Source organism: Molossus molossus, unplaced genomic scaffold, assembly GCF_014108415.1.
Source record: "Molossus molossus isolate mMolMol1 unplaced genomic scaffold, mMolMol1.p scaffold_m16_p_12, whole genome shotgun sequence".
NCBI lineage: Eukaryota > Metazoa > Chordata > Mammalia > Chiroptera > Molossidae > Molossus > Molossus molossus.
Genome location: NW_023425347.1, coordinates 61,968,422 through 61,995,298, shown reverse-complemented (window position 1 = coordinate 61,995,298; position 26,877 = coordinate 61,968,422). Strand labels below are relative to the sequence as shown.

The 26,877-nt window shown below is 44.7% G+C and overlaps 1 protein-coding gene across 1 annotated transcript in view; it reads right to left on the bottom strand.

Moving 5' to 3' along the window:
- Positions 1–26,877, bottom strand: part of FYB2 (FYN binding protein 2) — a 105,826-nt gene that overhangs the window by 37,726 nt on the left and 41,223 nt on the right. The window contains exons 3-5 of the mRNA XM_036256792.1: positions 25,421–25,602; positions 23,706–23,739; positions 7,475–7,575 (exon numbers count right to left, since the gene is read on the bottom strand). Coding sequence (XP_036112685.1) covers positions 7,475–7,575; positions 23,706–23,739; positions 25,421–25,602 — 317 coding nt within the window. The remainder of the gene's footprint in view (positions 1–7,474; positions 7,576–23,705; positions 23,740–25,420; positions 25,603–26,877) is intronic.

The window sequence follows — 26,877 nt, the reverse complement described above, 5'->3', positions numbered from 1 at the left end:
TTAAAAAAGTAGAAAGTGACCAAAAAGAAAAACCCAGAGAAAATAGAAAGAAAAAATAATAAAGGTCAGAGTGGAAATAAATGACATAGAGACTAAAAAAACAATTCAAAAGATCAATGAAACAAAGAGCTGGTTCTTTGAAAAGATAAACAAGATCGATGGATTCTTAGCCAGACTCACCAAGAAACAAGGAGAGAGATCTCAAATAAACAAAAACAAAAATAAAAGAGGAGAAGTAACAACAGACACCACAGAAATACAAAGGATTGTTAGAAAATACTCTGAAGAATTATACACCAACAAACTGGACAACTAGGCAAAATAAACAAATTCCTAGAATCACACAGTCTCTCAAAATTGAGTTGGGAAGAGTCAGAAAACTTGAACAGACCAATAACAACTAAGGAAATTGAAGCTGTAATCAATAAACTCTAGCAAACAAAAGCCCGGGTCTGGATGGCTTCACAGGGGATTTTTACTGAACAGTCACAGAAGAAATAACAACCATTCTCCTCAAACTGTTCTAAAAAATTCAAGAGGAAGGAAGACTTCCAAACTCTTTTTATGAGGCCAGCATAGTCATAAACCCAAAACCAGATAAAGACACTACAAAAAAAGGAAACTACAGGCCAATGTCTGTGATGAACATAGATGCCAAATCCTCAACAAAATATTAGCAAATTGAATCCAGCAATACATTAAAAAAATTATTCACCACAATTGCCCTGGCCGGTTTGGCTCAGCGGTTGGAGCGTCGGCCTGCGGTACAGAGAGACCCGGGTTCGGTTCCCGCTAAGGGCACGTATCTTGTTTGCAGTTTGTCCCCGGCCCTGGTTGGTCGTGTGGGTGGCAGCCACTCGATGTGTCCCTTCACGTCAATGTTTCTCTCTCTCTCTTTCTTCCTCTCTCTCCCTCCCGCTCTATCTGAACAAAAAATGGAAAAATGTCCTCGGGTGAGGATAAAAAAAAAAAAATTATTCACCACAACTAAGTGGGATTCATCCCAAGGATGCAAGGCTGGTACAATATTCACCAATCAATAAATATGATACACCACATAAACAAAGTAAATGATAAAAATCATATGATTATATCAATAGATGCTGAAAAACATTTGACAAAATCCAGCACCCATTTCTGGTTAAAATGCTTGGCAAAATGGGATCAGAGGGATCATATCTCAACATAATAAAGGCCATATATGAAAGATCTACAGTCAACATTATACTCACACCTGCCAGAATGGCTGCTATCAACAAATCATCAAACTACAGGTGCTGGTGAGGATGTGGAGAACAGGGGACTCTAGTACACTGCCGGTGGGAATGCAGACTGGTGCAGCCACTATGGGAAACACTGTAGCATTTCCTCAAAAAATTAAAAGTGGAACTGCCATTTGACCCAGTGATCCCACTTCTAGGAATATATCCTAAGAAGCCTGAAAGACCAATCAGAAAGAATATATGAACCCCTATATTCATAGCAGGACTATTTATAATTGCAAAGATCTGGAAACAGCCTAAGTGCCCATCAGTGATGAGTGAATAAAAAGGCTGTGGTACATATACACAATGGAATACTATGCAGCTGTAAGAAAAAAAGATCTCTTACCCTTTGAGACAGCATGGAAGGACCTGGAGAGTAGTATGCTAAGTGAAATAAGCCAGTCAGAGAAAGACAAGTACTACATGATCTCACTTATTTATGGAATATCATGAACAAAATAAGCTGTGGATCAAAATAGATCCAGAGACACAGAAGCAGGTATCAGACAGACAAACCTTAGAAGGAAGGGGTGTAGAGGGTGGGAAGGGATAAACCAAAGAACTTATATGCATGTATGCGTAACCAGTGGATACAGACAATAGTTTGGGGAAAGCAGGAGGTGGGTGGGAGAAGGGAGGAGGAACCAATGGGGGAAAAAAGTGGGGACATCTGGAATACGTTCAAAAATAAAGATGAAATAAATAAATAAATAAAAACTTGCTCCTAAGAGGAACATAAACTTCAAAGGGCTGTACCCTAGAAAGTCAGGAAGGCACTAGGAATTACGATAAGACAATGCAATCCACAGCCTCGGAGCCCTCGCTCATTGTTCACATGAAGTTAGATAACTCTCTCCACTGAACAGCTTCATCCCAGCTGGGAGAAGAGGACACCTAGCAGAAGATGGTCCTCAGCATCCCTCCAACCTCATCTCATCACATGGTCTTGCCTTGCAGGTCCTCAGCTCTTTCTCCATGTACTAACTCCCTGTGTGACCTTGGAAAAGTTTCTTTACCTCATTTACACTAGAATGCGAGATGATTATTACTAATATTATAAAAACAATATTGATTTACATCAATAGTGTGTGCTCTCTTTTTTTGTGGTACGTGCCCCTAGTGAGAACCGAACCCAGGACTCTCTGGTCCGCAGGTTGATGCTCAACCACTGAGCCAAACTGGCCAGGGCTAGTGTGTGCTTTTCAAGGACTCATTCTATTTTTTTCTAAACTGTAAAATTTATTATGTGTGAAGTTGTTCATAAGATTCCCTTGTCATCCTTTTGATGTCTGCAGGGTTTGTAATCATATCTGCTTCATCCCTCTGTCTGGATCGCAGGCCGACACTCTAACCGCTGAGCCAAACCGGCCAGGGCTGCTCCATCCCTGATATTGTTCATTTGTATCTTCTTCCTTTGGTTCTTTGTCAGTCTTCCTAGGGGTTTGTTCGTTTCATTGATCTTTTCGAAGAACAAGATTTTGGTTTCATTGATTTTTTTCCTCTCTATTGTTTAGCTTTTCTCCGTATCATTTATTTTGGTTCTTATCTTTATTATTTTCTTCCTCTACTAACTTTGGATTTATTTTGCTTTTCCCTTTCTATGTCCTTAGGGTAGGATCTTAGATCTGAGGCCTTTCCTCTTTTGTAATGTATAAACTTCTCTCTCAGCATCGGGTAAGCTGTGTTTCACTTATTTGGAAATGTAGTATTTTCATTTTAATTCAGTTCAAACATGTGTTTGATTTCCCTTGTGACTTGCTTTATGACTCATGGATTGTTCAGAAATGCGTTGCTTTGTTTCTAAGTATTTGGAGAGTTTTCCATTACCTTTTGGTTACTGATTTCTCGTTGCCAGATTTGGGAAGTTTTCAGTAACCATTTCTGCAGGTATCTTTCCAGTAGGATCCTCTTTCTCCTTTCTTTCCAAGATACCAATTTAAGACTTTTGCTATCATCCCACGGATAGCTTGAAGCTATGTTTATTTTATTGTTTAGTCTATTTTCTCCTTATTGTTCAGACTGGGTAATTTTTGTTGTTTCATTCAAGTTCACTTCTTCTTTTGTTCCCTTTATGCTGTTGAACCCATCCATTGAGCCTTTTATTTTTCTCGTTACATGTTTCAGTTCTAAAATTTCCATTTCGGTTTTCTTTAATTTCTTGTCATCTACACTCTATTTCTTCACTAAGGCTCCCCTCCTCCCATTTGTTTTAATCAAGGTCTTAATTGCTCAATGAAACATTTTTTTATAGCAGCTGCTTTAAAGTCTCTGTTGGAAAATCCTAACACGTCACTCATCTCTATGTTGGCATCTATTGATCACTTCTTCCCATTCACGTTGAGGCTTTTCTGGCTCTTTGAATGATGAGTGATTTCCTGGTGAGACCTGGGCATTCTGAGTATGATTTAACCCTCTTTAAGCTGGCTTTTTCTGGCAGCACGAGGGGCGGAGGAGCGCCTTTCTTCTGCCGGGTGGGGACAGAAGTCTAGGTTCCCCACTTCTTGGCCTCCTCGAGACCCCGATGGGAAAAGGGCACTGCATCACTGCGGGGCAGGAGTGGGCGCTGTGGCTCCCCACTTGCTTCTGCCCGGCTGACAGGGGTAGGAGGGCCCGTCATCGCTCCTTCACCAACTCCTGGGTGGTCGTGAAAGTCTGACTCTTCACTGGGTCTCCTCTGATTCCATCCCAATGAGGAGGGAAGGGGCACCTTGCTGCTACAGGGTGGGGGATTGGAGTTCAAGCTCCCCATGGGGTCTCCACTGACCTTCACCGCAGGTGGAGATTTGTTACTCTCAGCAGGGATGCAAGTCCAAGCTCCCTACTTGGTCTTCTCTGAAGCCGTCTCAGCTGAGGGGCTGGGGTGCACCCTTGCTGCCTGATGAGGATGGTGATCTAGGCCCCCCACTCAGCATTTTCTGTGGGAGTGGGCTGTTATTGGAGAAAAGCATGACTTGTCGCCCCAGTCGCTGTTGGGGGCGAGGTCCTTGTGATGTCCTGAGAAGAGGAATTTCCTGAGGCTCCCATGGGAGGATGTGATAGAGCAGAATGCTTTATTCCTGTGGAATTACACCTGGGTTTCCAAAGTCCCATTTCCCTTAGTCCAGTCATAGAAGAAGTGTAACTGGGGTTTCAGTAGTGCTAAAATCAAAACCAGTGTCCAGAGTTTCCTCTGGGAGCCTGGTCCAGTCCAGCATCAGGCTAGCTGCAGTCCATTCGTTCATTGTGTGTGGGGTCCCCGTGGCCATGGGCCACATGGGACAATGCCAGGGGCCAACCATGAGCCAAGCGTGCCAAGGGAAACCAAGAGAGTGAACGTCTTTGTTCAGGGGATTAAGTATCCCAAAGCTTTGTGTGCTTGCAGTGGCCTCGCCCATTCTGGCCAATGACCTCTCTTCCCAGGTGTGACTGACAGGCATACATCTTCCCCATGGCATCCTGACTTCACTGGGCATCTTCTCTCTGTTGGACCCCTGGGGAGTGTAAAGTTGTTGCTTCCCAGTGAAGCTGTCCAAATGACAGGCCTATAATGTCTGGCTTTCTTTTGCTCCTTTCCTATTATTATTAACTAGCTAATGACAATGGGCCCACGTCTTTTCCTGTGACGTTGGCTGCAGTAGGTGGTTACTGTCTGGAGGCTTTCTGTGTGTCCAGGCTTCCCCTTTGGCTAGAGACAGGAGGCTTTGGTTGGAGCTGTTTCTGTCTCTGCCCACCGACGCTTCCGGGCTGCGGCTTCTTCAGCTCCAAGTCTGGGAGACAGGAGGCAAGAAGAAACCAGGAAACCCACCACCTCTCCTTCCCTGGTCCTTTCCCTTCTTCTGTCTTCCTTTTCAGAGTCTTCTGGTTCCCTTATACCTGTTTTGTAACTTCCCAGGGGTTTTAATTGCACGTCGCAGGGGGACTAGGGAAAAGTATATCTGCTCTGTTTGCCCAAAAGCAGAACTGCACTTCGTTTAGACATATTCTCTTATCAAAGTCCCGGGATAACTCTACAAGAGACACATCATATTATGCCCATTTTATATATGAAGAAACTGAGGTTCAGATGCCATTCAGCCAGGACGTGGTGTAAAGAAGATGGAAGAGTTCAGTGAACAGGGACAAGCGGGAGTAAAATAGCCACTCGATTCTGTCTTTTCTCCGCAGGGTAACCCATAGCCTGTCTCTTTAGAGGGGGCAGGGAAGGGAGTGGGCCCATGTACAGAACCACCAAGCCCAGGAGAGTGACTCACAGCCTAGTGCTATGTCCCACAGGACGCCCTCTGGCAGGGGCAGCCCTCTCCCCCTCCCCCTCCCCCCGTGCTTGCCCTACACTCCTCAGTGGTATCCCTGGCTTGTTTTCTGAGCCCCATCCCCTTCCAGTTTTAGACACTTGCCTGCCTAGCAGCACGGTCCATGAAGTGAGTACACAGAGAATCTCTTGGGTGAGTGGGTTTCTTTGGGTTTCTCACGTGATGTCCCTGCAGGCCCACCTTGACCATGTGAGGCTTAGAGAGGACAAATGCAGGCCTCTCGACCAACTTCCCATTTTCAGTCCCCGGCTGCACCCTACACCATGAGGACCCTTGTGTCTGTCCAAACCCCATCCATGCCCCTCCCACCAGCCATGTAGCCTGGTCTGTTCTGAGGGGAAGGATCTACGCAGGATCTCAGGAGCCACGTGGGGGGAGGGAATTCTCGGGGTCTCGTGTAGTCCAGAGGGAGAACCTCACCGGAGCATCTCCTGGGCCTGGTGAGCCCTCAGCTCTGGAGAAAGGCATGCCGCTGGAAGGTAGCCCAATGGGGCCCACCGCCCTTCTATTCAAAGTGTAGCTTGGGGACCAGCAGCATCAGCATCACCAGGAAAGTTGTTAGAGATACAGACTCTCAGTCCGGAGGCAGAGCCACTGAATAATTCTATGTTTTAACAAGGTCTAGGTCATCATGTGAATGTCGGAATTCAAGAAGCCACTTGCTAATGCAGGATCCCAGACAACCGAGTGTGGAGCAGCGCTACCTTTCGGGGTGACAGGGGCAGGGGTGGCTCTTCTCATGGCTAACAGTTTACAAGCCATATGGGGAAATCTAGATTTTGCCCATCTAGGAGAAAGTAAATTTTTCCCATGGTTCTTTCATGCCTTATGTCCTGGGAAAGGGAGAGAATGTCAGTGGGTCCTGACTCTTACCCCAACTTTCTCAGTATGTGTTCCCCTGAGGGTGTATCTTATAGACAAATAACTTTCTCTCCCAGAGCCTTGGGCTTCTTGTCTACACAACAAAGCGGTCGGACCAGATGATCTCTGTCCAATCCTGCTTGCAGGGAAGCAAAACCTCCTTGAAGGAGAAGCAACATAAAGTGGTGGGAAGAGCGTGGACCTCACAGGCCGCTGAGCACATTCACACTGGAGCGCTCCCACAAATCCTTTGTGTGACCTTGTGCATCTCAATTTCTGACCTTGAGTTTCCCATCTCGAAAGTGGGTTAACATCGCCATATCAGCAGGGAGGTACACAAAGGACCCAACATGGACTGTGGCCCATCGCACGAGCTCAGTAAATGCTACTGTTTATTCCAGCACCAGGATGGACGCCTTTTGTAGAGAACTCACTGACCCCACGGGCAGAACACAGACCTATAAACCCACAGAAATGCGATGAGTCCCTGCTGCTTCATCTTCTTACCTGACAGTGTCTCCTTTTTCACAGAAAACCCTGAGCTCTTTGGGCGATACCAGAGGCAAGAAGATGGTCTGAGCCAGCGGTCAGATCCATTAAATGAATCCTGTGCTCTTATCCAGGCTAGACACAGGGACCTCATTCTCATGTGTTATCTCCCTCCCCACACATGGAGTTACCAGGGGAATTCAAGAAAGACACCGTAAGGAGAGAGATGAAGAGTGTATAGGAGGACAGGGAAGAAAAATGAATCGCCGTATCTTGATGTTTCCCTCCCACTCGAGGACAAAAGGCAAAGGCTCCAAGAAGATTGGTGAAGGAGAGACCAGATGAGAGCGCAGAGAAGGCAGCACCAGGAGTCGTGAGATAGCACCGATGCCCAAATGCACGTATTGATGTTTTTAAGAGACCAGGCGAGGGGGCAGAAGAGAGAAATTAGATGGTAAAGCAGCATTGGCTATGAATGTTTAAACTTATCGTGAGCTGAGGGAAAATACCATTTTTGACACATTTTCATTCCACATGGGGTTACAATAGTAATTGGCTTAGCAGACTTACAATCAGCAATTTCCTTCGCAGTGCGCAGGTTAATGGGGTTGCCAGAGAGTCTCAGATACGAAATGGTTGCCTCGTAATTATGTGGCTCTTCAAATTCAGCACTGGGAAGTGGGGAGAAAAAAGGTTCATTAAAATAGAACATTTCTTTAAGCACAATGTAAAATTTTTTGCATTTTCCTCCTCATTAGAGAGGTAATATAAGTATGTCTGGCCAATGCGCTAACCTCAGCAGATATGGAAGGCAACCACCCCGGCTCTAAATACGCAGGGATTCTGGGTGAAATAGAACAATGCAAAGACTTACACAAAGAACACCTAACTCATCTCGAAATCAGTAAGGTAAAAAACCCCAAGTGTCAGACAGAGCGAGGAAACTCACAATTAAAGCCGTCAATGAGAATTGCATCCAAGGAGCTTGGAGGAAAATTGGAACCAGATGAAGAAAGATGTTAGTGACTGGTTGGCTGGGATTTAATGTCTGAGTCAGAAGTTAAGTCTGAGCCACAGGTCTCATCTGAACAGGAAGCTGAAACTGAGCCATCAGCATAAAGTCCAGAGTCACAAAATACCATCCCATCCGTAAAACAAATTCTAAAAACACACTGGTGCACTCTCCCAGGGTCTGAGCAGGGAAGACTGCTATCTGACTATGGCCATCAGAGCTAAAAGAGTCACCTGTGAGGAACCAGAACCTTGGAACTCCACCCCACAGTACAGGCGTGGGTTCTAAATGCGTACTGTCTGTGTACTTCAGAGACACAAAGCTAAAGGGTGCTTGGAATCCAACCCTCCCCCGTCCAAAGCACATCTGCAACAATGCAGTCAACATGCTTCCACAACCTTGCTCACCTACGGCTTCTAAAAGAAAGAATCCCCCCTGAACACAAGCGTAGAGTCGAAAGCTGCACACCCCACAAGGAGAAGCTATCACCCGTGAGAGAGTGAAATCACAGAATGACATGGAAGCGGCTTTACAATAAGTGCGTTTTGCGTGTTCCAAGAAATAAAGTGAAGAATATAAGCCATTAGAGGGTGTGAAAAAGAATATGAGGATTAGGAGACAAGAAAGAAGTCATGGAAATAATAAATACAATTCTTAACCTAAAAACTTTAATGTACAGGTAGAAAAGAAGACTGGACGCAGCAGAGGATTGGTGAAGCAGTTAGAGCTGAGGAAGTTACCTGGAAGACAGCACAGAGACTGAGAGATGGGAGATATTAAAGGGAAAGTTAACAGTAGGGAGGTTAGAATGAGAAGGTTCAACATACAGATGTGCGAGCGCGCGCACACACACACACACACACACACACACGGGGTTCTAAAAGGAAAAAAGATGATGAAAAGAAGTCAATAGTCAAATAATAGCTAAGATTTTTCTAAAATGGAAACGGTTCATGAACCCACGTATTGAAGCAAATCTACACTTACACATATGTAATAAATTAGCAGAAGACAAAGAACAAGAGGAAGATGTAAAAGCTGCGTGAGAGCAAAGACAGGAACAGCAGACCAACAATGGACTTCTCGTTATCAACCGTAGATGGTGGGCTTGTGGGTAATATCTTACAGCAATGAGAGATCTCTGCCAATATAAAATTTTACCAAGCTAAATTTTCATTTGAGGGTGAGGAAGAAACAAAAATGTTTTCAGAATACAATACCTATACATGCATTTACTGCTCACAGATCCCTGAAATTGCACAAGAAATAAAGTAGGGTATAAAACATGGTGACCAAAGAAATGAATAAAGTGGTAAATCAAAATAAATACTGACTGTAAACAATGACTAATTTGTAGAACTTGGAAAATAAAATGGAATTAAAATATTAAATAATACTATGGAAGATGGTGAGAGAAGGTAATGGGGATTATTTTCAGGGCTTGTATTGTTTAGGAGTGGATAGAGATTTGGATTAACATCAGACTTAATTGTAGATCTTAAAATTTAACTGTAATCATTAAAAAGAATTGAAATGTTTAGCCACTTTGGATATATTCAGGTTTTTTGTTTGTTTGTTTGTTTGTTTTTTCGTGGTTTCTGTAATATTTTAAATACATATGAATAGTTCATTTTGCTAATAAGAAAAAATAATAAACTCTAATGCATCAGTAATTTCTCCCCTCACTATCTTGTTCCCCTCCCCCTACATGAAGTAATCAAGAGAAACTTTCTTAAATTATAGACTATACCATGTACCTCATGCTCTGGGGGCTGAACCAATCTCACTGGGTTTATGGTAAATTAACTTTATTAATAAGAAACAATTTGTGGGCAAATTGAAAGAAGATATCTAATCAATTTCTTACACTACTTTTGTCAGAAATGAATAAATACCTGACTTTGGATGATCGGAAAGAATTTCACCCAAATGTGAAAAAAGGCGTCTTCAGATCAATTGTCTTAACAGAAAGTCAGACTCAGGATTAATGTTAGAGAAAAAAGATACAGTGGATATATTTAAACCTCCCTTTCTGCTATCTGACAATGTCTTTTATCTTCTTTCTGGTTCATTAAAACCAGATCTGAAATCTGCCTTGATTTAATGCAGTGTGGGTCGATATAAAGAACTTGGATAGCAGGGAAGAAATAACTCTATGAATTAAATATATCTATGCTTCAATTTCTTTGTTTCCACATTTGTTAAGTCGATAGTCTGTCTCCAGACCTGTGGACATTGCTGGGAGGCAGCACAGAATTACCGACGGACTTGGAGCTTGGGGTCAGACAGGTTTGAATTCGTATCCCCGCTCTTCCACTTTCTAATGATGAAGCTTTGAATAAATCCCTTAATCCTTAGTTTCCTGCTCTATATAAAAAAAAAAATAATAATAAAATCTACTTTAAAGGTATGTTGTGGCGATTGAATGAAATGTTTGCCCTCTTCATACAGGCCTTCTACAAAAGTATGCCAGTAATATTATTATATTGGAGGACAGAGATTCTAGTGTTCTTAAAAAAATAAGTTTGGGGTTTTCATTTTGGAAAGTTCTTTTCATTACTGGCATCGCATCAGGCTTCTGTATTTTCCTGATTTTCTTATAGGAAACCTCCGGTAATTTAAATAGTACATAGAAGAAGCAGCAGCTCTGTAATGTGATGCAAGGGTTAAAGATGATTTCCACAAGCAGATTCTCCCTCTTGGTTTGGACCCTTAGAGATTTACCTTCATATGTTTAAGGCACTGGAGACTTAGCTTCAATGTTTGAACCAGTTGGCTCTCTCTGGCCGAAGCACGGACTCGTGACCTCTCATGCTCTTTGCACTTGCCATGTCTACCCTGGGGACACAGCCCTCCTTTGGAGAATAATTTCTGCCAACATCTGTATTAGGCTACATACTCTGAAGAAGTACACACAGCTCATCCAAACATCTGTTCACTTGCTCAAATGGAGAAATTACCCATCACAGTAGTAGCTACTGTTGGTTGAGGGTTTTCTATCGGTCAGACACTGTGCTGAGATTCATCATATCCATCCCTCGCTGGCTGCGTGGTCTTAGCAGTCACTTAGGTTCTCAGAACCTTGATTACTTCATAGGGTCGCTGTAGGAATAGCTGAGTTAACAAGTGGGAAATACCTGACAGATACCTTTTCTTTCTCACCTTCCTCTGCGTCACTTTGCATGAGGGTGAGTCAAAAAATGTCACTGCAAACAGTTCTGGAAAATCTAAAGAGCTTACATTAAGTAGAAAGATTGAGACTTGAACAGAACACTTCTGATGGCTGACCTTTGGTGTTTATTTTCTTTGGAGTAAATCTAAGTTGAACACCCAGCTTCTTCTACTTCTTATTTCAATGGACCACACATTTTGGAGACAAGACCAGAGTGGCTTAGCCAAGAGTTGCTCTGTGTGACACTCCACAGATTCTTGGTGACAAGGAAGTATGAGACCATGTAATTTCTGAACGTTTCAAAGTCCCAAACTGGGAAAATTCCTGTTCCCAGTAAATACGTTTGCAAGTCTACTCTGTCTTCGGGCTTTCAACTCTAAGAACTCTTTCTCTTGAATTAAATGATTGATGATTAAATTTGAAAAAGTTACATCCATGCTATCTAAAATAGATCTGTACTAGGTTCACAAACATACACAAAAATATTTAAAGGGCATTTTTCTGTCATGAGCTAATAAAGCTTCCATCTCGTACATTTTAGATGATCGATAAAGATGAAGAATCAGTGAAGCCGTCGGGCAGAATGGTGATAAGGGGACTCAGGCTTTGGAAAATAGCTGTGGGGCTGAGTGTCAGCTCTACCTGTGACCTTGGATGAGTAGCTGGACCCAAGTCTCTTCTCCTGGACAGAACTATGCTGTGTTTACTGATGTGCTTGGCACAGTGTTGACCACCACGACCACCACGACCACTTTTCCTACCATTCCACACTTCCCCCACTTGAACTTGAAATTCTGCCACCCCTACCACCAGCTCTCCTACTTCTTCATCTTTACAAAACACACACACACACAGCTGTGCATAGATATTCTGATATATGATACACATTTACACAGGATATACATGTCATACGTCTATAATAATTGTGTACCACATACATATGTTTATGTGCATTTGTGTATACATATACACAGAAGTGTATATACGTGTGTGTATAAGCCCAAACCTACCACCATGTGTTTCCTAACCTTACTACTTCTACTATGACTTCACTATGACTTCTACAACAACAACACACAAACAAACAAACGAACGAACGAACAAAAAACAATGCTGCCAACATTGTTCAACCCAGGGTACTAGGTTTTGTTTGGCTTGGTTTTAATTCATGGATTTATAACCCAATTATTTTAATAAAAGGCCACAAAACTATAATGACTATGAAGGTTATATGTCAGTTTGACGGGCCACGGGCATCCAGACGAAACATGATTTCTGGGTGTGTCTGTGCGGGTCTTTGGATGAGAGGAGCATTTGAATCAGTGGTCCACCTGAAGAGAATGAACGTGGAAGGAGGAGGAATTTGCTCCTTTTTTCTTGCCTCACTGTTCACTGGACGTCTCACCGCATCTTTTCCGGCCCTGGACTGGGATTCACAGCACCAGCTCCCCTGGGTCTCGGGCTTTGGACCAGACTAGGTCACACCACCCGCTTCCCTGCGCCTCCAGCTTGGAGATGCCAGACCGTGGGACTTCCCAGCCTCTGCAATCACGTGAGCCAGCTGCTCATAAATAACAAGTATATGTCATATATATGATATACAATCAAAGTTATATATGTATCTATGTGTGCATAGATGTGTATCTATATGCATGTATGTATGTATGTGTGTGTACACAGGAGATATATAGGTATAGGAATGTGCGTGTATTGATTTTATCATTTCATGTTTGAGGAAATGGGAGGCCCAGAAACACTAAATAACTTTTTAAAGATCACATAGCCAGTGTGTAGAGCTCCAAAAATGAATCCAAAGCTATCTGACCCAAAAGTCTATGACACTCTTGCCCTGGCTGGTAGCTCAGTTGATTACAGTGTTAACCCAATATGCCAGGTTGTGAGTTGGATCCAATCCCCTGTCAGGACACAAGAAGAAGCAACCAGTGAATGCATAAACAAGTAGAACAACAAATCAATGTTTCTCTCTCTCTTTTCCTTCTTCTCTCTCTCTAAAAATCAATTTTCCCAAAAGTCTATGCTCTTAACCTCTTATAACACATTCTCTGGATCTTGAATTTTCAAGTCTTGCTATGCCATTCAATTTAAACAAATTTCAATTAGGTAACTGGTAAAAAAGAAGTATTAGATTCCCTGCCTTAAAAATATTATAATTTAGACAGGGAGGTGAAATATACCCAAGAAATAACATAAAATAGAGTCACAAGTTAACTACCATCTAAGTCCATTTTATCATTCAGCCGACATTTGCTAAACTATTGGTCCATGTTACAGCACCCCATCCACACCCCAGTACCATGCCTTCTAATCAGGTCACATTCCCTCCAGGTGTTTCCTGCCTCAGCTTGTAATATCCTTACACCGATGTCCTCTTCACAAACTTCTGCTTATTATCTAAAATATCAATTAAGTGTCATTCTCTCTGGCTCTTCTATAATCTACTCTCCATGTAGTAGCCAGGATGATCTTTGAAAAAGATAATTTAGTCACAATCCTGCTTCAGACTCTCCAAAGGCTTCCTATGGTTCTTAATGAAAAACAAAGAAACAACAATACAGCCATCAAATACCTTACCTTTAAATCTCACTCATAGGACCCTCTCTGACCTCCTGTCCTAAATGCTCTGCCTCCCTCATTACACTCTAACCACCCTGGCCTGCGTTCTGTTTTACAAGGATGCCATGCTCCCTCCAACCTTGAGGACTTTGCAAATGCCGTTCCTGCCTCCTGGAATGCTTTCTGTGTGACCGGCTCCTACTCAACCATTTGGTCTCACCTTAGATGTTGCCTTCAGGAAGGTCCTTCTCCTGCTACCTTTTCCAAATAGACCTCCTTCCCACCTATTTCTATCTACCACAATCCTCTGCTTTATATATGTCTTAATAGATGTCACAATTTTAAAATTATGTCTTTACTTTTTTTTTTTTTTTATCCTCACCCGAGGACATTTTTCCATTTTTTGTTTTTTCCATTTTTTGTTCAGATAGAGCCGGAGGGAGAGAGAGGAAGAGAGAGAGAGAGAGAAACATCGATGTGAAGGGACACATCGAGTGGCTGCCACCCACACGACCAACCAGGGCCGGGGACAAACTGCAACTGACGTACGTGCCCTTAGTGGGAACCGAACCCGGGTCTCTCTGTACCGCAGGACGACACTCCAACCGCTGAGCCAAACCGGCCAGGGCTACTTTTATTAGTTTAATTTTGTCTCTCCTGCTCTGGGATCTTGAATATCACTCACTGCTGGGTCTCCATTGACTAATACAGTGCCTGGCACATTATAGGCTCCAAGCCATCTGCATTCTCCTGTGATACAGAAACATTATAAAATCCTAGATATCACATCATTGTTTTTCTCACTGAGCTCCTCCTCTGCACCAGGCACTGTTCTAGAACATAAAAGCAAATAATAAGAAGGCCCTTGAACTCAAGACTCTCATGGTCTTGAACAATACATAAAATAAACAAGTAGAGTAAGTATTATCATTTGCAGCATTAATAAATACTAAGAGGAGAATAAAGAGGCCCATATAGAGAGTAGACAGTAGCTTGGGAGAGGAAACATGAGCTATAGACAGGGAGGCTGACATTTAAGCATTTATCATTCCTTACATTATCTTGTTATTTGCTTATTTGTCTTTATTCCCTACTGAAATGTATACTCCATGAGAGACTTTGTTTTGTTATCTGATGCATTACTAGCATTTAGAACCATGTCTGCCAGGTACTTGGGGCTCAATAAATATTCACTGAATGAACGAACAAATGAATGTACAAATGAATGAATAACTGAGTGAATCCTTTGTGATGAGAAGGAGTTATCATGTATAGATCTGGGAGAAGACCACTCTATGCACAGGACAAAGCAAGTACTTCTGCTTGGTAAGACCATGCTTGCTGTGTTTGAGGTGAAGCCAACATGCCCATTAGTGGGCTGAAGAGAGAGATCAAGGGAGAGAGGCGGGTAGGAGGAGAGTGAAGACAGAAGAGTAAAGAAGGGCCAGGAGCCCTGGCCAGCTTGGCTCAGCTGTTAGAGTATCGGCCTGCAGTCCAGAGAGACATGGGTTCAGCTCCCGCTAAGGGCGCGTACCTTGATTGCAGTTTGTTCCCGGCCCTGGTTGGTCATGTGGGTGGCAGCCACTTGATGTGTCCCTTTCACATCTCTCTCTCTCTCTCTCTCTCTCTCTCTCTCTCTCTCTCTCTCTTTCTTCCTCTCTCCCTCCCACTCTATCTGAACAAAAAATAAAAAAATGTCCTCGAATGAGAATAAAAAAAAAGAGAAAAAAAAAAAGAAGAAAGACCAGGACATGTAGGACCTCCTTGGCCCGGATAAAGTTTGCAATTTTGAATTTATTTAAAATGTAAAATGGAGGTCAAGCATTCAGTGATTGGCTTGATTAATTAAATATTGAATTTGACGTATATTGAGTCCACAGAAGAGGGGAGGAGAGCAGACTGCCTTCCATGGCAACTAAAATGATAACATGCTTCCCGCAGACTGTCACTCGCTGGACACTATACTAAAACAGAGCAGAGGAGAGAGGGTTTCATGTGAGTCCTGGTCTCCACTTGACAGGAGAGCTTACATGATGTGCAAGGGCAAATGAAGAGCTCAGAGTGCCCTGATTATTTAGCTTTGTTTAATATTAGAAGAATATGACATTGCATGTGCAAATCAATGCAAAATATTCAGATAACAGGTAACATTCTTGGAATGTTTTCTTTGTTTATATGAAAGTTCATGGAAGGTAATGTTCTATCTGTCCATCCTTCATCCCATCAATCTGTTTATCTGTCATTCTATTGGTCTATCATTTACTTAATCATTAAATAATTATTACTTGCATGTCAATTTCCTGGTCAAACGAAAGTGAAAAGGACAGACAGTCCCTTCTCTCATGGAGTTTATAGTCTAATAGACTTCTCCCCAAATCCTTCATGGTGGAAAAGTTCTGAGACAGTACAGTATAGCTGAAATCTTTATAGACATTCAGTTCTGAGTTTACATGCTAGATAAGCTCTTATTATCTTGTACTTTAGAGCAAGTCATGAAATATCTGAGTCCTTGGTTTCTCATCTACAAAATGGGAATATTAATTTTACCCCCCTAAGATGGCCCCGGGGCTGAGATGGGGCTGAGAGATGTACAGGGCAGAGCAATGCCCCGCACAGGGCCGTACTCAAAGGTTACTTCCCCTTCAGCCTTTCTTCGTACCTTTCTATGTATAAAAATAGGCTCCAAATATGCACTTTGTAATTGTCTGATTTGTTCCTAAATTATGACTTTTCCAGCTTAGCCTGTGAATGCCGTGAAAGAGAGAAGGCAAGGTTTGCTCCAACTATTTCCATACCTTAGCTCGGCCTGGCCAGCCTCCTGCACCCATCTTTCTGCAGACAGAAAACGTAACCTTAAGGCGGGCCTTAGCGAGCACTGGCCTGGGGAATGTCCAGGTGTACGTGTAGAGCAGGCCATGAGCCTATTAAACTGTACCCTCTTTTGTCATAGGTCAAGGTCCCACGTGACTCCTCAGTAAGGCAGCTGGGAGTGGAGGTGAAGGCTCTGCTCGGGAGCGAGGCTCAGCCGGTCAAACCCCGGTACTACCGATCCCGTTGTGTCATCCCCGTGACTGAACTTGACCCTATGGTCAGAGTGTCTGCTTACTTTATGGGGTGGTTGTAGTGGGAGCTTGAAAATGAGAGAGTGGACCTAAGTATGGGGCACAGGGCTTTGTCTGTAGAGAGTGCTCAATAAGCAGAACATTTAGGTGAGTTTTTTAAAGTAATAGTACTTGAAAACACAAAAGAAGAGAGAAACCCAGTAAATCCACTGCTCCTACCTTGTGAAAGGCAGGCTAGATAGGGGTCTGGTTGTGTCCCTGAAGTCCAATTAAAAAGAGATAATAAGAAGTCATTGAAGTGGCTTAAGCTGAAGCCACCTGAATGTTCTGGGTCTAAAACTTTATAAGGCACAGGCTTAAAGCATTCATTCTCTTCACTCTTGCCCCATAGCGATTCAGTTTAGCACACTGGGGTGTTGGGGCTCACTTCCACGCCCCAGGTTGCCTACCAGAAGCCTGCCTGGCTGTTGGTCTGTCAGAGCAGGTCCATACCAGTCATAATGCAGCCACGCAGGAGGGAGTGCTATAGTTGCAAACAATTCAAAAACTAGCCTTTAGAGATTCTGTCTTCCATGCACAGAGGCACAAATGACATACTGCTTCTGTTTTGTGAAGTAGAAACCAATCCCTCATAGCTTGCGGGAAGGCTGTGTCTTGTATGGAGCACTCAGGATGTGCCAAGCACTCCACATGTGTTCATATCAACAATGACAGAAACAGCAGATCACCTGGAAGTTTTTCTAGCTTCCTGTCTTTCTCTCACATACCGCTCCTCACAGCGGATCCAGTCATCGCGGGCGTTCCTCCCAAACAGAAGTTGTATCCATTGATTTCTTTATCTCCTTTTTTCCCCCCAATTAATTTATTGACTGATTTTAGAGAGAGAGGAAGGGGCGAGAGAGAACAAAAAACATTGATTTGTGGGGCCTACTTATTTATGCATTCATTGGTTGATCCTGTATGTGCCCACGACCTTGACATATTGGAACGATGCTCTAACCAACTGAGCTACCTGTCCAGGGCTCTTTATCATCATTTCTACCACCTGCACATGCCAACTTATTTTACCTCTTCGTGACTCCGTTTCTCCATCTGTAAAATGGGACTGTGCCATCTACTTCTTAGTCCTAAATGGGCTCACAGCTGTACTTAGAACAGGCACTACATAAGTGTTGACTGCTATTTTTAATGTTATCGGCATTGTTGCAGTGGTTTCCTAGGCTGGCTTTCTCGTTTCCTGTTTCCCCACTCCAGTTATTATTTATACGGCATCCAGAGTGACTGTTACAAAATCAATGTCAGCACATGTCACTGCCTGGCTCATCATTCTCCACGGCTTCCCGATGCCTTCAGAGCAACCTCCGAATTCAGTCCCTGGCTCACAAGCCCCCCCCCCCCCCCCCCCCCCCCCAGCGAGCGCGCTGTGCTGAGCGAGGCTCCCTCCCTTCTGGCTCTTTAAACTCGGAAAGATGTTCTTCCCTGAGAGTTCGCACCAGCTGTGCCCTCTCCTGGAAATGCTCCTCCCCTGGATCTTCCATGACTGGGGCCCCTTCATTCTGGCCCCAGGCCTAATGTCACCACCCAGAGAGGCCTTTCTTGACCATCCCATACTTCCTTTATTTCACTCTCAATCCCAGTTACTACCCTAACACGTAATTTTTTTTTTTCCTTTAGCACTAACTACTATTCAGATAAGGAGTAGAAACATGTTTTGTTTGGCCACAATGTCGTTCTGTTACTTCCATTATTTTGCTTGGATGCCTCGGGTGAGGCATCTGTTCCCTTCCACAGCATCTGGCCCACGCGGGACCCAGACAGCGCGGTCTGCAGCCCGCAGACACACCAAGACGCAAACCAACGCAGGTCCAAGCCTCAGGTTGGAAGCGGTCATCCAGGACATTCACAATAGGCTTATATTATCTCTTAAAGACTGTCATCAAAACAGAAACAGAGACGTTAAAAGCTCAGGAGACAAAATGGTGGACTCCTGAGATCCACCCACTGTTCTGAGAAATGCTGAACCGTCTGAATATTTTCTGCTCCTGAAATGAAGAGCCTCTCCCTTCCTTAACGTCTAGTTGGGATTCCCTGAGTCAGGACCACCCTCTGAAACTTCCTAGTGGGAGAAACACCGCCTTTGTAGCCAACTCCGCTCAGAGCTGATAGCTGCCCTGGGACTAACCTGCTTTGCTCACACAGATGGGGCTGCTGTTCAAGAGGGATGCCAGCCAGCTTGGTTGGCATGAAAAAGCAATGGCGAAGAATACTTTCCAGAGAGTCATTTCACTGTTGTGAGCTAATGAGATATTGATATTCCAGAGGCAACAAGAAATGGAGAGGCCAGGGGTTGAAGACTCATTGAGCTGCTTCTGTGTTCGCCATGCTTTATAAAATGTATCTCCTTTAGTCTCCAGGGCAATCAGTGAAGTAAATATTGTTGTGTCCACGTGACAGATGTGTGTGTTAAAGCTCTGAGCTGCTGAGTGGCTGGTCTCAGGCACAGAGGAGGGGTTTCATCCTGCGCCACTCTGACCTGTGCCTGTCCTATTACGCTCTGCGACTTCTCATGTTTAAAAGATAGTATGAAGACGCTCAGAAATGAAGGTGGTTACTGCAAGTGCACCGACTTCCCAACAATATGATTATATATAAATATAAAATATCCACTGAAATACAGCTAAAACAGAAAGGCTCCTGTTTTGTGAATAATGGTTGGAAAAAAATGAGTTTTCATTCAAAGAAGAATATAGTCCTTAGATGTTTTAAGAACTATCATGTAAAGAAGGGGGAACAACAATCTCCATTGAACCAACGAGTAAATCTTGGTTGTGAATCTGGGGTAGGAAGGTCATCTTTAAAAAAATTTTTTTTCCAACTCAACTAGAAGGACTTTTGAATAAAGAAACACATGGATGTGTCTATGCATGTGTGTGTGACTACATGAAAGATATTTTTGTCTGCTTTTACACAGCTGTCTTCTCAACGTATATAAGAGGATTTGGCATATAGTAGATGCTCAATACATATATGTTGAATGAATAAAATCTGCCCCAGCAAAGAACAACACTGGACTCCCCAGGTAACGAGCTCCCCATCAGAGGACGTTTGAAGAGACTAAGTTCTGAGCATGGATTCTTGCCTTTGGTGGAAAGTTGTATAATAGCTAAGTGAGCTTTATTGAACACTCTAGATGCTAAGCACTGAGCTAAACACTTTACAGTCATGATTTTGTGTAATCCTCACCACAAAGGCATGAGTGAAGGACTACCAGTGTCCCATTCTACATAAGTAGAAACGGAGGTTTACAGAGGTTAAGGCATTTGTCCAAGGTTACATCAGTGTTGAGGGGTGAAGCATGGATTAAAAACACCGATTTTTGTTCACATTATGCTCTATGGCTTGGCTACATCAGATAATTGCTAAGTCCCCTTTCAGTAATGAGACCCTGCATGTTCTATTTCTAACATAAAATCTGTATTGAAGATTCATGCCATGAACATGGACATGTTCTTCCCAAGTAAGCGCTAGTTTCCATGAAAGTAGTATCTAAGGCTGCTCAGCATCATGGCGTGTCCTTGTTCAAACGAACTTTTTTTTTTAAAGGAAGAACATGACAATAATTTGTTTTGGACTCTATGACTTACCTAAAAACCACTGGACTTTTTTTTTTTTTTTTGCACAACCCATTGCCAATGAATTTGGAAAGCTAGGTGATATGGAAGATTTTCAGCAAAATACAGTTTATGAATAGTGACTTTTCCTCCCATTCCCAGCAGGGATAGGATGTCTAAAGAGAACAGTATCCATAGAAGATGAGAAATTCGTAGATGTTTATCACACACTTAAAAGCATTGGAATCATAAGGTTAATAGACCGATTTTACAGTTGCGCATAAGTTATGTCAACATGACTTCTTTAATTCAAGAGCAATGAATGTCTGCCTGAGATATAGGGTAGATGGAGGGAGGGTCCCCCAAATTAGGAGTCAAGTGTCTGATCTTTGTTCATTTCCCAAAGCAGGGGGAGTCACAGGTGTACAAAATAGGTTGTCACCTGGGCCCAGATAACGGAATAGATGAGGGGTCCAGAAATCTGACAAGGTGCACAACACCCTTGCCTCTACCCTGTCCCTCACCCCTTTCACAAAGATGATCAAGGGTGGGGCAATGTCTGCAGGTGCCTGCAGGGCAACAGCAGCCTTATGCTCCCTGCAGGTACAAGAGAACATGCAGGGTTGCTGACATTAATGGGATTCAAACTAATTTCTTATCATTGACAAAATGATGTTCAAACTCCTCAGCACGGCATTCTCGGCACGTTAGGATTCAACCTCATCTCTTTATTTTCCCATATTAGAATATTTTTTGTCTATTGCCTGCCTCCTCTTTATTACTATTGCCTTGCTTTCAATTATGTTCTAGCTAAATATGCATTTGTCCATCCACCTATCCATCCATCCATCCATCCATCCATCCATCCATCCACTCACCAACTATAAGTCAGCAATGTGGTTATATCTATGAACAATACCCTGTCCTCATCTGTCTTACAGTCTCACAAAAGGGAACAAATAAGTAAACCTATCTAATTCCAACCCACCGTGCAGGATATATCTCAAGTTCTTTCTTCTTCCATGAAGCCATCCCCAGGAATTCTGGCCCCCCATCACCTCGTTTGTCTTTCATTCTCATAGTACTATGGCCCACAGTGTAATTGAGGCACATGCGTCTCATTTCAGATGTGGGTGGGCTCAGCTCCGAAGTCAGTATGTAGGAACAGCACCGTCAGGTTGCGCTTCCACGTTCGTCAGGAGGAAGGTGTCACCTTAGAGACTCACTCCTGCTCCCCAGTACGTGCCCATCACAGCAAGTCTGTGCCCAGGGTTGAAACGGATTGCTGATTCCTTGACGACAGTGTGAGACAGGGAGTCAGCTTGGCTCTGAGCCAAGCTGCAGGAAAAATGTGCATGGAGCTGACACGATGATCACGGCACACTCAGTCACACGAGAGGCTCACAGGACGCGAGGCACGAGGGAACAAGACTGACTCGGGGTATATCAGAATGCCACTGTCCCCTCAAACTGTCACACGGCAGCCAGTGCTCATCCAGGAAATAATGCAGCCCTGGCCAGTTTGGCTCGGCGGATGGAGCGTTGGCCCACAGACCAAAGGGTCGGGGCTCCGATTCTGGTCAAAGGCGCATGTCTCAGTTATGGTTCTGTCAGGGTCATGTGGGAGGTGACCAATCAATGTGTCTCTGTCACATAGATGTTTCTCTCTCTCTCTCTCCCTCTCCCCCTTTCTCTCCCACTCTGAAGATAAATGGAGGAATATCCTCAGGTGAGGATTTAAAAAATAATAATAATGCAAACCATTGCCTGAAATGTCTAAGTTGTTTCCCCTCATTCAAATAAATGCACATGGAATGCAGGCGCACGGACCTACCTTGTGCTGTCATTGAACTCTAACCTAAACTAGGAGTCTCTGGAGCACATGACTCTCGTAGTCAGCTCCTTGTTGGATGTGACCATTTTATCTGTTCCCTGGTGTACATGACCTTCCATCATTTGGTTCCCTACTACCTTGACGATCCCATTTCTTTCCATTCCTTACTACGCTTTCTATACTCTAACCCACTTATCTATGTATTTCTAGTTTCCAAATAAGATTTGTTACTTCATGCTTCCTGTCTCTGCCTATAGAGCCCCTTCCCATGTTGTCCAGCAAATGTTGACCCTCCATACTCATTTCAAATATTTCCTCTTCGGTGCTAGTTTGATTGGATTGATGCGACTATTCTTCACTCCTTCCTGGAACCCTGCGCTTTGCCAGCTGAAGCTTCAGTGCCCGCCTCTGTGACTCTGGGCTTGTCCTGTGACTTGCTTTGACCAATAGGATGTCAGCAAATGCGATACAGCAGAGGCTTGGGCAGTGCTTGTGCAATTGAGCTGGCCTGCTGCCACCCCGGGAGAGCTCTCCTCAGCTCCTTGCTGGAGGAGGAGGCGGGTGGTGCCAAGTGGGGTTGGACCGTCACCCCAGCCACGGCGACCCTGCGTCAGCCAGAGGAGAGCTGACCCCCAGACACAGGAGCCACCCCGGTCAACTTGCTACCGGTGTATAAATAAGTTCCAGAGGTCTAACACACAACATAGTGATTGGAGTAAAAAGCAACAACAAAACACTTATTATAAACTTCAAAGTTGCTAAGAGACTAGATCTTAACTGTTTTCAACACAAAAAAGGAGTAATTATGTGAGGTGATCAAAGTGTTAGCTAGGGCTGCTGTAGTGATCATGCTGCAATATATAAACGTATCAACCAACACGTTGGGCACCTCCAACTCGCACAACGTTATATGTCAATTACATGGCGATAAAACATAGTTCGGGCACACCTGAGTTAGAATCGCAGCTTTGCAGGTGGCAACCTTGCTGAGCCCATGTGTTCAGCTGTACAGGGAAGACAGTGGCAGCTGCTGCTGCCGTCCTGAGAAGATGCGATGAGCACATCTGTATAAAGTAGCCAGTTCAATGCATGGCACACATTTAGGCCTCAACAGTGTTCGGTTGAGTGAATTAATAAACGGACACTTCCATGGCTAAATTCTTCGAGTGAGTGCATCCAAAATACAAGGTCCTTTGTCCCATTACCAGTGCCTAATACATGCCAGCTCCCCAGACATTCTACAGCCTTTAATTCAATGTATTACAATGGAGGCTGATGTTTCATTTTACTGAACCCAACTGTGCAATAAATAAAAGTACCTCAGAGGACCACCTTTGCAACTTAACATCAGCATGGTTGTTAAATGTGGTTTATTTAATCTCTCATCTAAACTAAGAATTGCAGTGTGTTGCTTATAAATCTGCTTTTCCTGCAACCCTTTGGAGAAATACCAACACCTGGCCTGTGCTTATGGTCGGCTCTTGGGCAGGCTCGCTGGCAGGCTACACTCCTGCCAATTCAGACGCAGGTACTCACCGCTCTGGATGCAGGTAGCCCTCTTCCACGGCTGCTGCAAGAGCAAAAGGAAGAGTAAAAAAGAGACGTTAGCAGCAGCCTGATTACGGCAAATTATATTTGTGCGATGACCTGACCCTGAAGACACAATGTGGATTGGCAACAATGTGGATTGTGCCCCAAGCCTCCCCTTCCCCTGGCATGCAGGGGATCACCTGCCCTGCACTGCAGCCCTCACCCCCCCCTTTGTGGTGCATAATTATGAGTACAGTGCGACTTTGACCTCTTGAAGTACCAGGATGTCTGTTGGATTTCTGTCTTAATCTCCTGTCTATCACAGGCCTTGGCAGAGAGAGTGTAGCTGCTCAATGCATGCTTGAAATAATGCTAACATTGTACCTTTTGAGCTCTTACTGGTGTCTTTCCATGCTGCATCTCATTCATTTGTCCTCACAATAACCCTATGCGATGAGTGTTGTTATCATCCCCATTTACAGGCGAGGACAATGAGGCTCGGTGATAGCGCGCCCAAACTTCAATAGCTGGTGAGGGGGCGGGCCGTGATGTCCAAAGCCCAGTTCAGTACAAAAGACTTAGCACTTGGTTCTACATTGTCTGACAGCCTCCTTCCCCTCCAGAGAGATGGTTTGAGGCCTACATTACTTAATGTTTGCAAAAATCATACTTAGCCTTCTCTGATACGGAGGTGGCCATATTCTTAAAGTACACTTCTACGAGCTCTATTTCTCTCTATAGAGTTTTTGTTTAGGATGAGATTTAGGAGGACGTATAAGGTGGTTCTTGAGTGTGGTCCCCCAGACCAACTGAACTGGGAACTCTGGGCTGGGGCCCAGCAATGTGTTTTAACAGGTCCCCTCCGTGACTCTGATGCCTGCTGAAGTTTGAGAACCACTGCGTTCAAGAAATGCAACCACGAGGCTGCCCAAAGCAGTCCAACGACCCATCAATGAACTAGAAGTAGCTCTCAGGGTAGCACCTGCAGGCATTCATGGTCCCAGTAAAACAAACGTCAGCACAGCACTCCGTACACCCCACAGCATACGCTCGCCTCGTTCCATCAGAGCGAACAGAAGCAAAGGTGTTTAAAGTGTCAACAGGATGAGGCTGCAGCGGGGAGGGAGAGGAGAAAGTGCTCCTTTAGTAGCAGTTAGACTCACAACAGCACAGAGAAGTGGCTTCCAAGGATGTTTCTGGCCCTGGAAAGGACCAGTGGGGGAAGGGTGGGAGCCTATCAATGAGTCACTGCAGACAGATCACAGGGGCCTGAGGGACCCCCATCGCGACCGCAGGTCAAGTTCACACTGCCTGCCTCCCTTTTCACTCCCTCCAGCTGCCCACTGCACAGGTTGTGTTGACAACACAGGCTTTGTAGGAAACACAAAGGCGCTCTGCCTCCCTGCCCGCTCCTTTTCATTTTCTTCCTCTTGGACGGATTCCCATGATCAAATGCGGTGCTCTCAGGGGAAGCGGGCTGGCTCGGGGGCGATAAGGGGCCAATTCCTGCAGATCTGTCATTTCCCCGGCAAGCTGCCAGGGCCTCTCCAGGAGAACCAGCAGTGATGGATGTCCAGCCCCACAGAGAAGCAGTTCAGCCTTGTCACCTGGGAGCTGGTGCGGAGAGGGAGGGGACAGGGGGCTGCCTCCAGGCACTGGAGCCTGCGGAGACGCCCAGGCTGGCTGTGTGCCCTGGGGTCGGGTGGGTGCGTTTTCCTCACCTTGCCTGTGGGCCTGGGGAACAGCAGCTGTCCCCCGCTGGGAGGCCTGGAGGGTCCCCGCTGGAGGCTTCTGCGGCTTTGCGGGTGGAGGGCCCAGGGACTCCGCGGGAGGCAGTGGCTTCGGTTTGGGCAGCTGGTGACGCCTGACATTCGGCCGTTTTTCTGAGCACAAATAGTCCAAAGTATAGTATTAATGATTTCCTCTTCATGGCTGGCAGGTGAGACTGCCCAGGTACCCTGCCTCGTCCTCACTCCCATCCAATCTGCACCCCGCCCAGTGGCCAGAGCATTCCAAACTGAAATGCAAACCCCATGTGGTCACCACCCTGCTGCCAGGAGAGACACCAGTTCCTCAGCACGGCGCTCGTTGGCGCCCCCTCTGGCACTGAAATGGCACATGGCCCCAGTGGACATTCCCAGGTGATTTTTTCACTGGATTTTATTACCCTACTTCCCCGGCCTGGAGACCAGACGCCTTCACTCACCACTGGCCTCTCAGTTCTCTAGATTTCATTTCGAAAGCTTAAAAAGCTTTTGCATGTACAAGATTTCGTTCATGCCATTCATGGTTCTAGAATGCTGTCCCCTTATTCCTCTCTGGCCACACTTTGACTCTTTCTTTAAGGCCCTGCTCCAGTGAAAGCCTCCTCCAGGAAGCCTTTCTTGATTTCTAGGCCAGAGTGACCTTTATTTACCCAGCACCAAGCACAAGGCCCGGTTCCGAGGCAATGGCCCATAGCTATGCCGCAGAGGAGTTCTTCGGGCCTTTGTGGTGGCAATCACACGGGCGCTGTAAAGAGGGGGAGAATCGCCCTCTGATGCCGGGGCTCACCGCCGAGAGCAGGCTTCCAGGCTGACGTCAGCACCTCAGCACCTGTGGACTTTGTGTCCTGCAATTTTGGAGGATAGTCCCAATTTCATATATTTTATCTTTCTACACGAATAAGCCAGATTCCAACAGAAATTTAAATATTGTATGTGAAAACTGTACCTGCTTCTTCGGAAAATAGCACAAACTCTTATAGTGTCAAAGTGCTTTGAGTTTTGGTTTACATAACACAGCGGTTGATTACTCGGTAAAACTACAGGAGTTGGTTAGTGGATCCCAAACACATCGGGGGACTTTCTCTAAGCCCCGCTGCCACGGCGAGGGGAGGGGCCTCCTTCTTGCCCTCCGGGCAGGGCCAAAGTTCCCCTCTTCTGAGGCTTTTACCTAAGTCCATGGTCAGTAATTTCAGTCTTTATCACATTAAGGAGAAGACACAGTGAAAATAAATGACCACTTACTTATTGGGCCCCTAATTTTGACCAGGCACTATGCTCAGTGGTTTACTCGGGTTATCTCGTTTAGTCCTGGTAACCGGTCCACCAAGTATGCACTCAATCCATTCTGCCTTCTTTCCTCCCATGTGTCGCCCCTCCCCTTCACCCCTCCTTCTTCCCCTCTCTTCATCAGT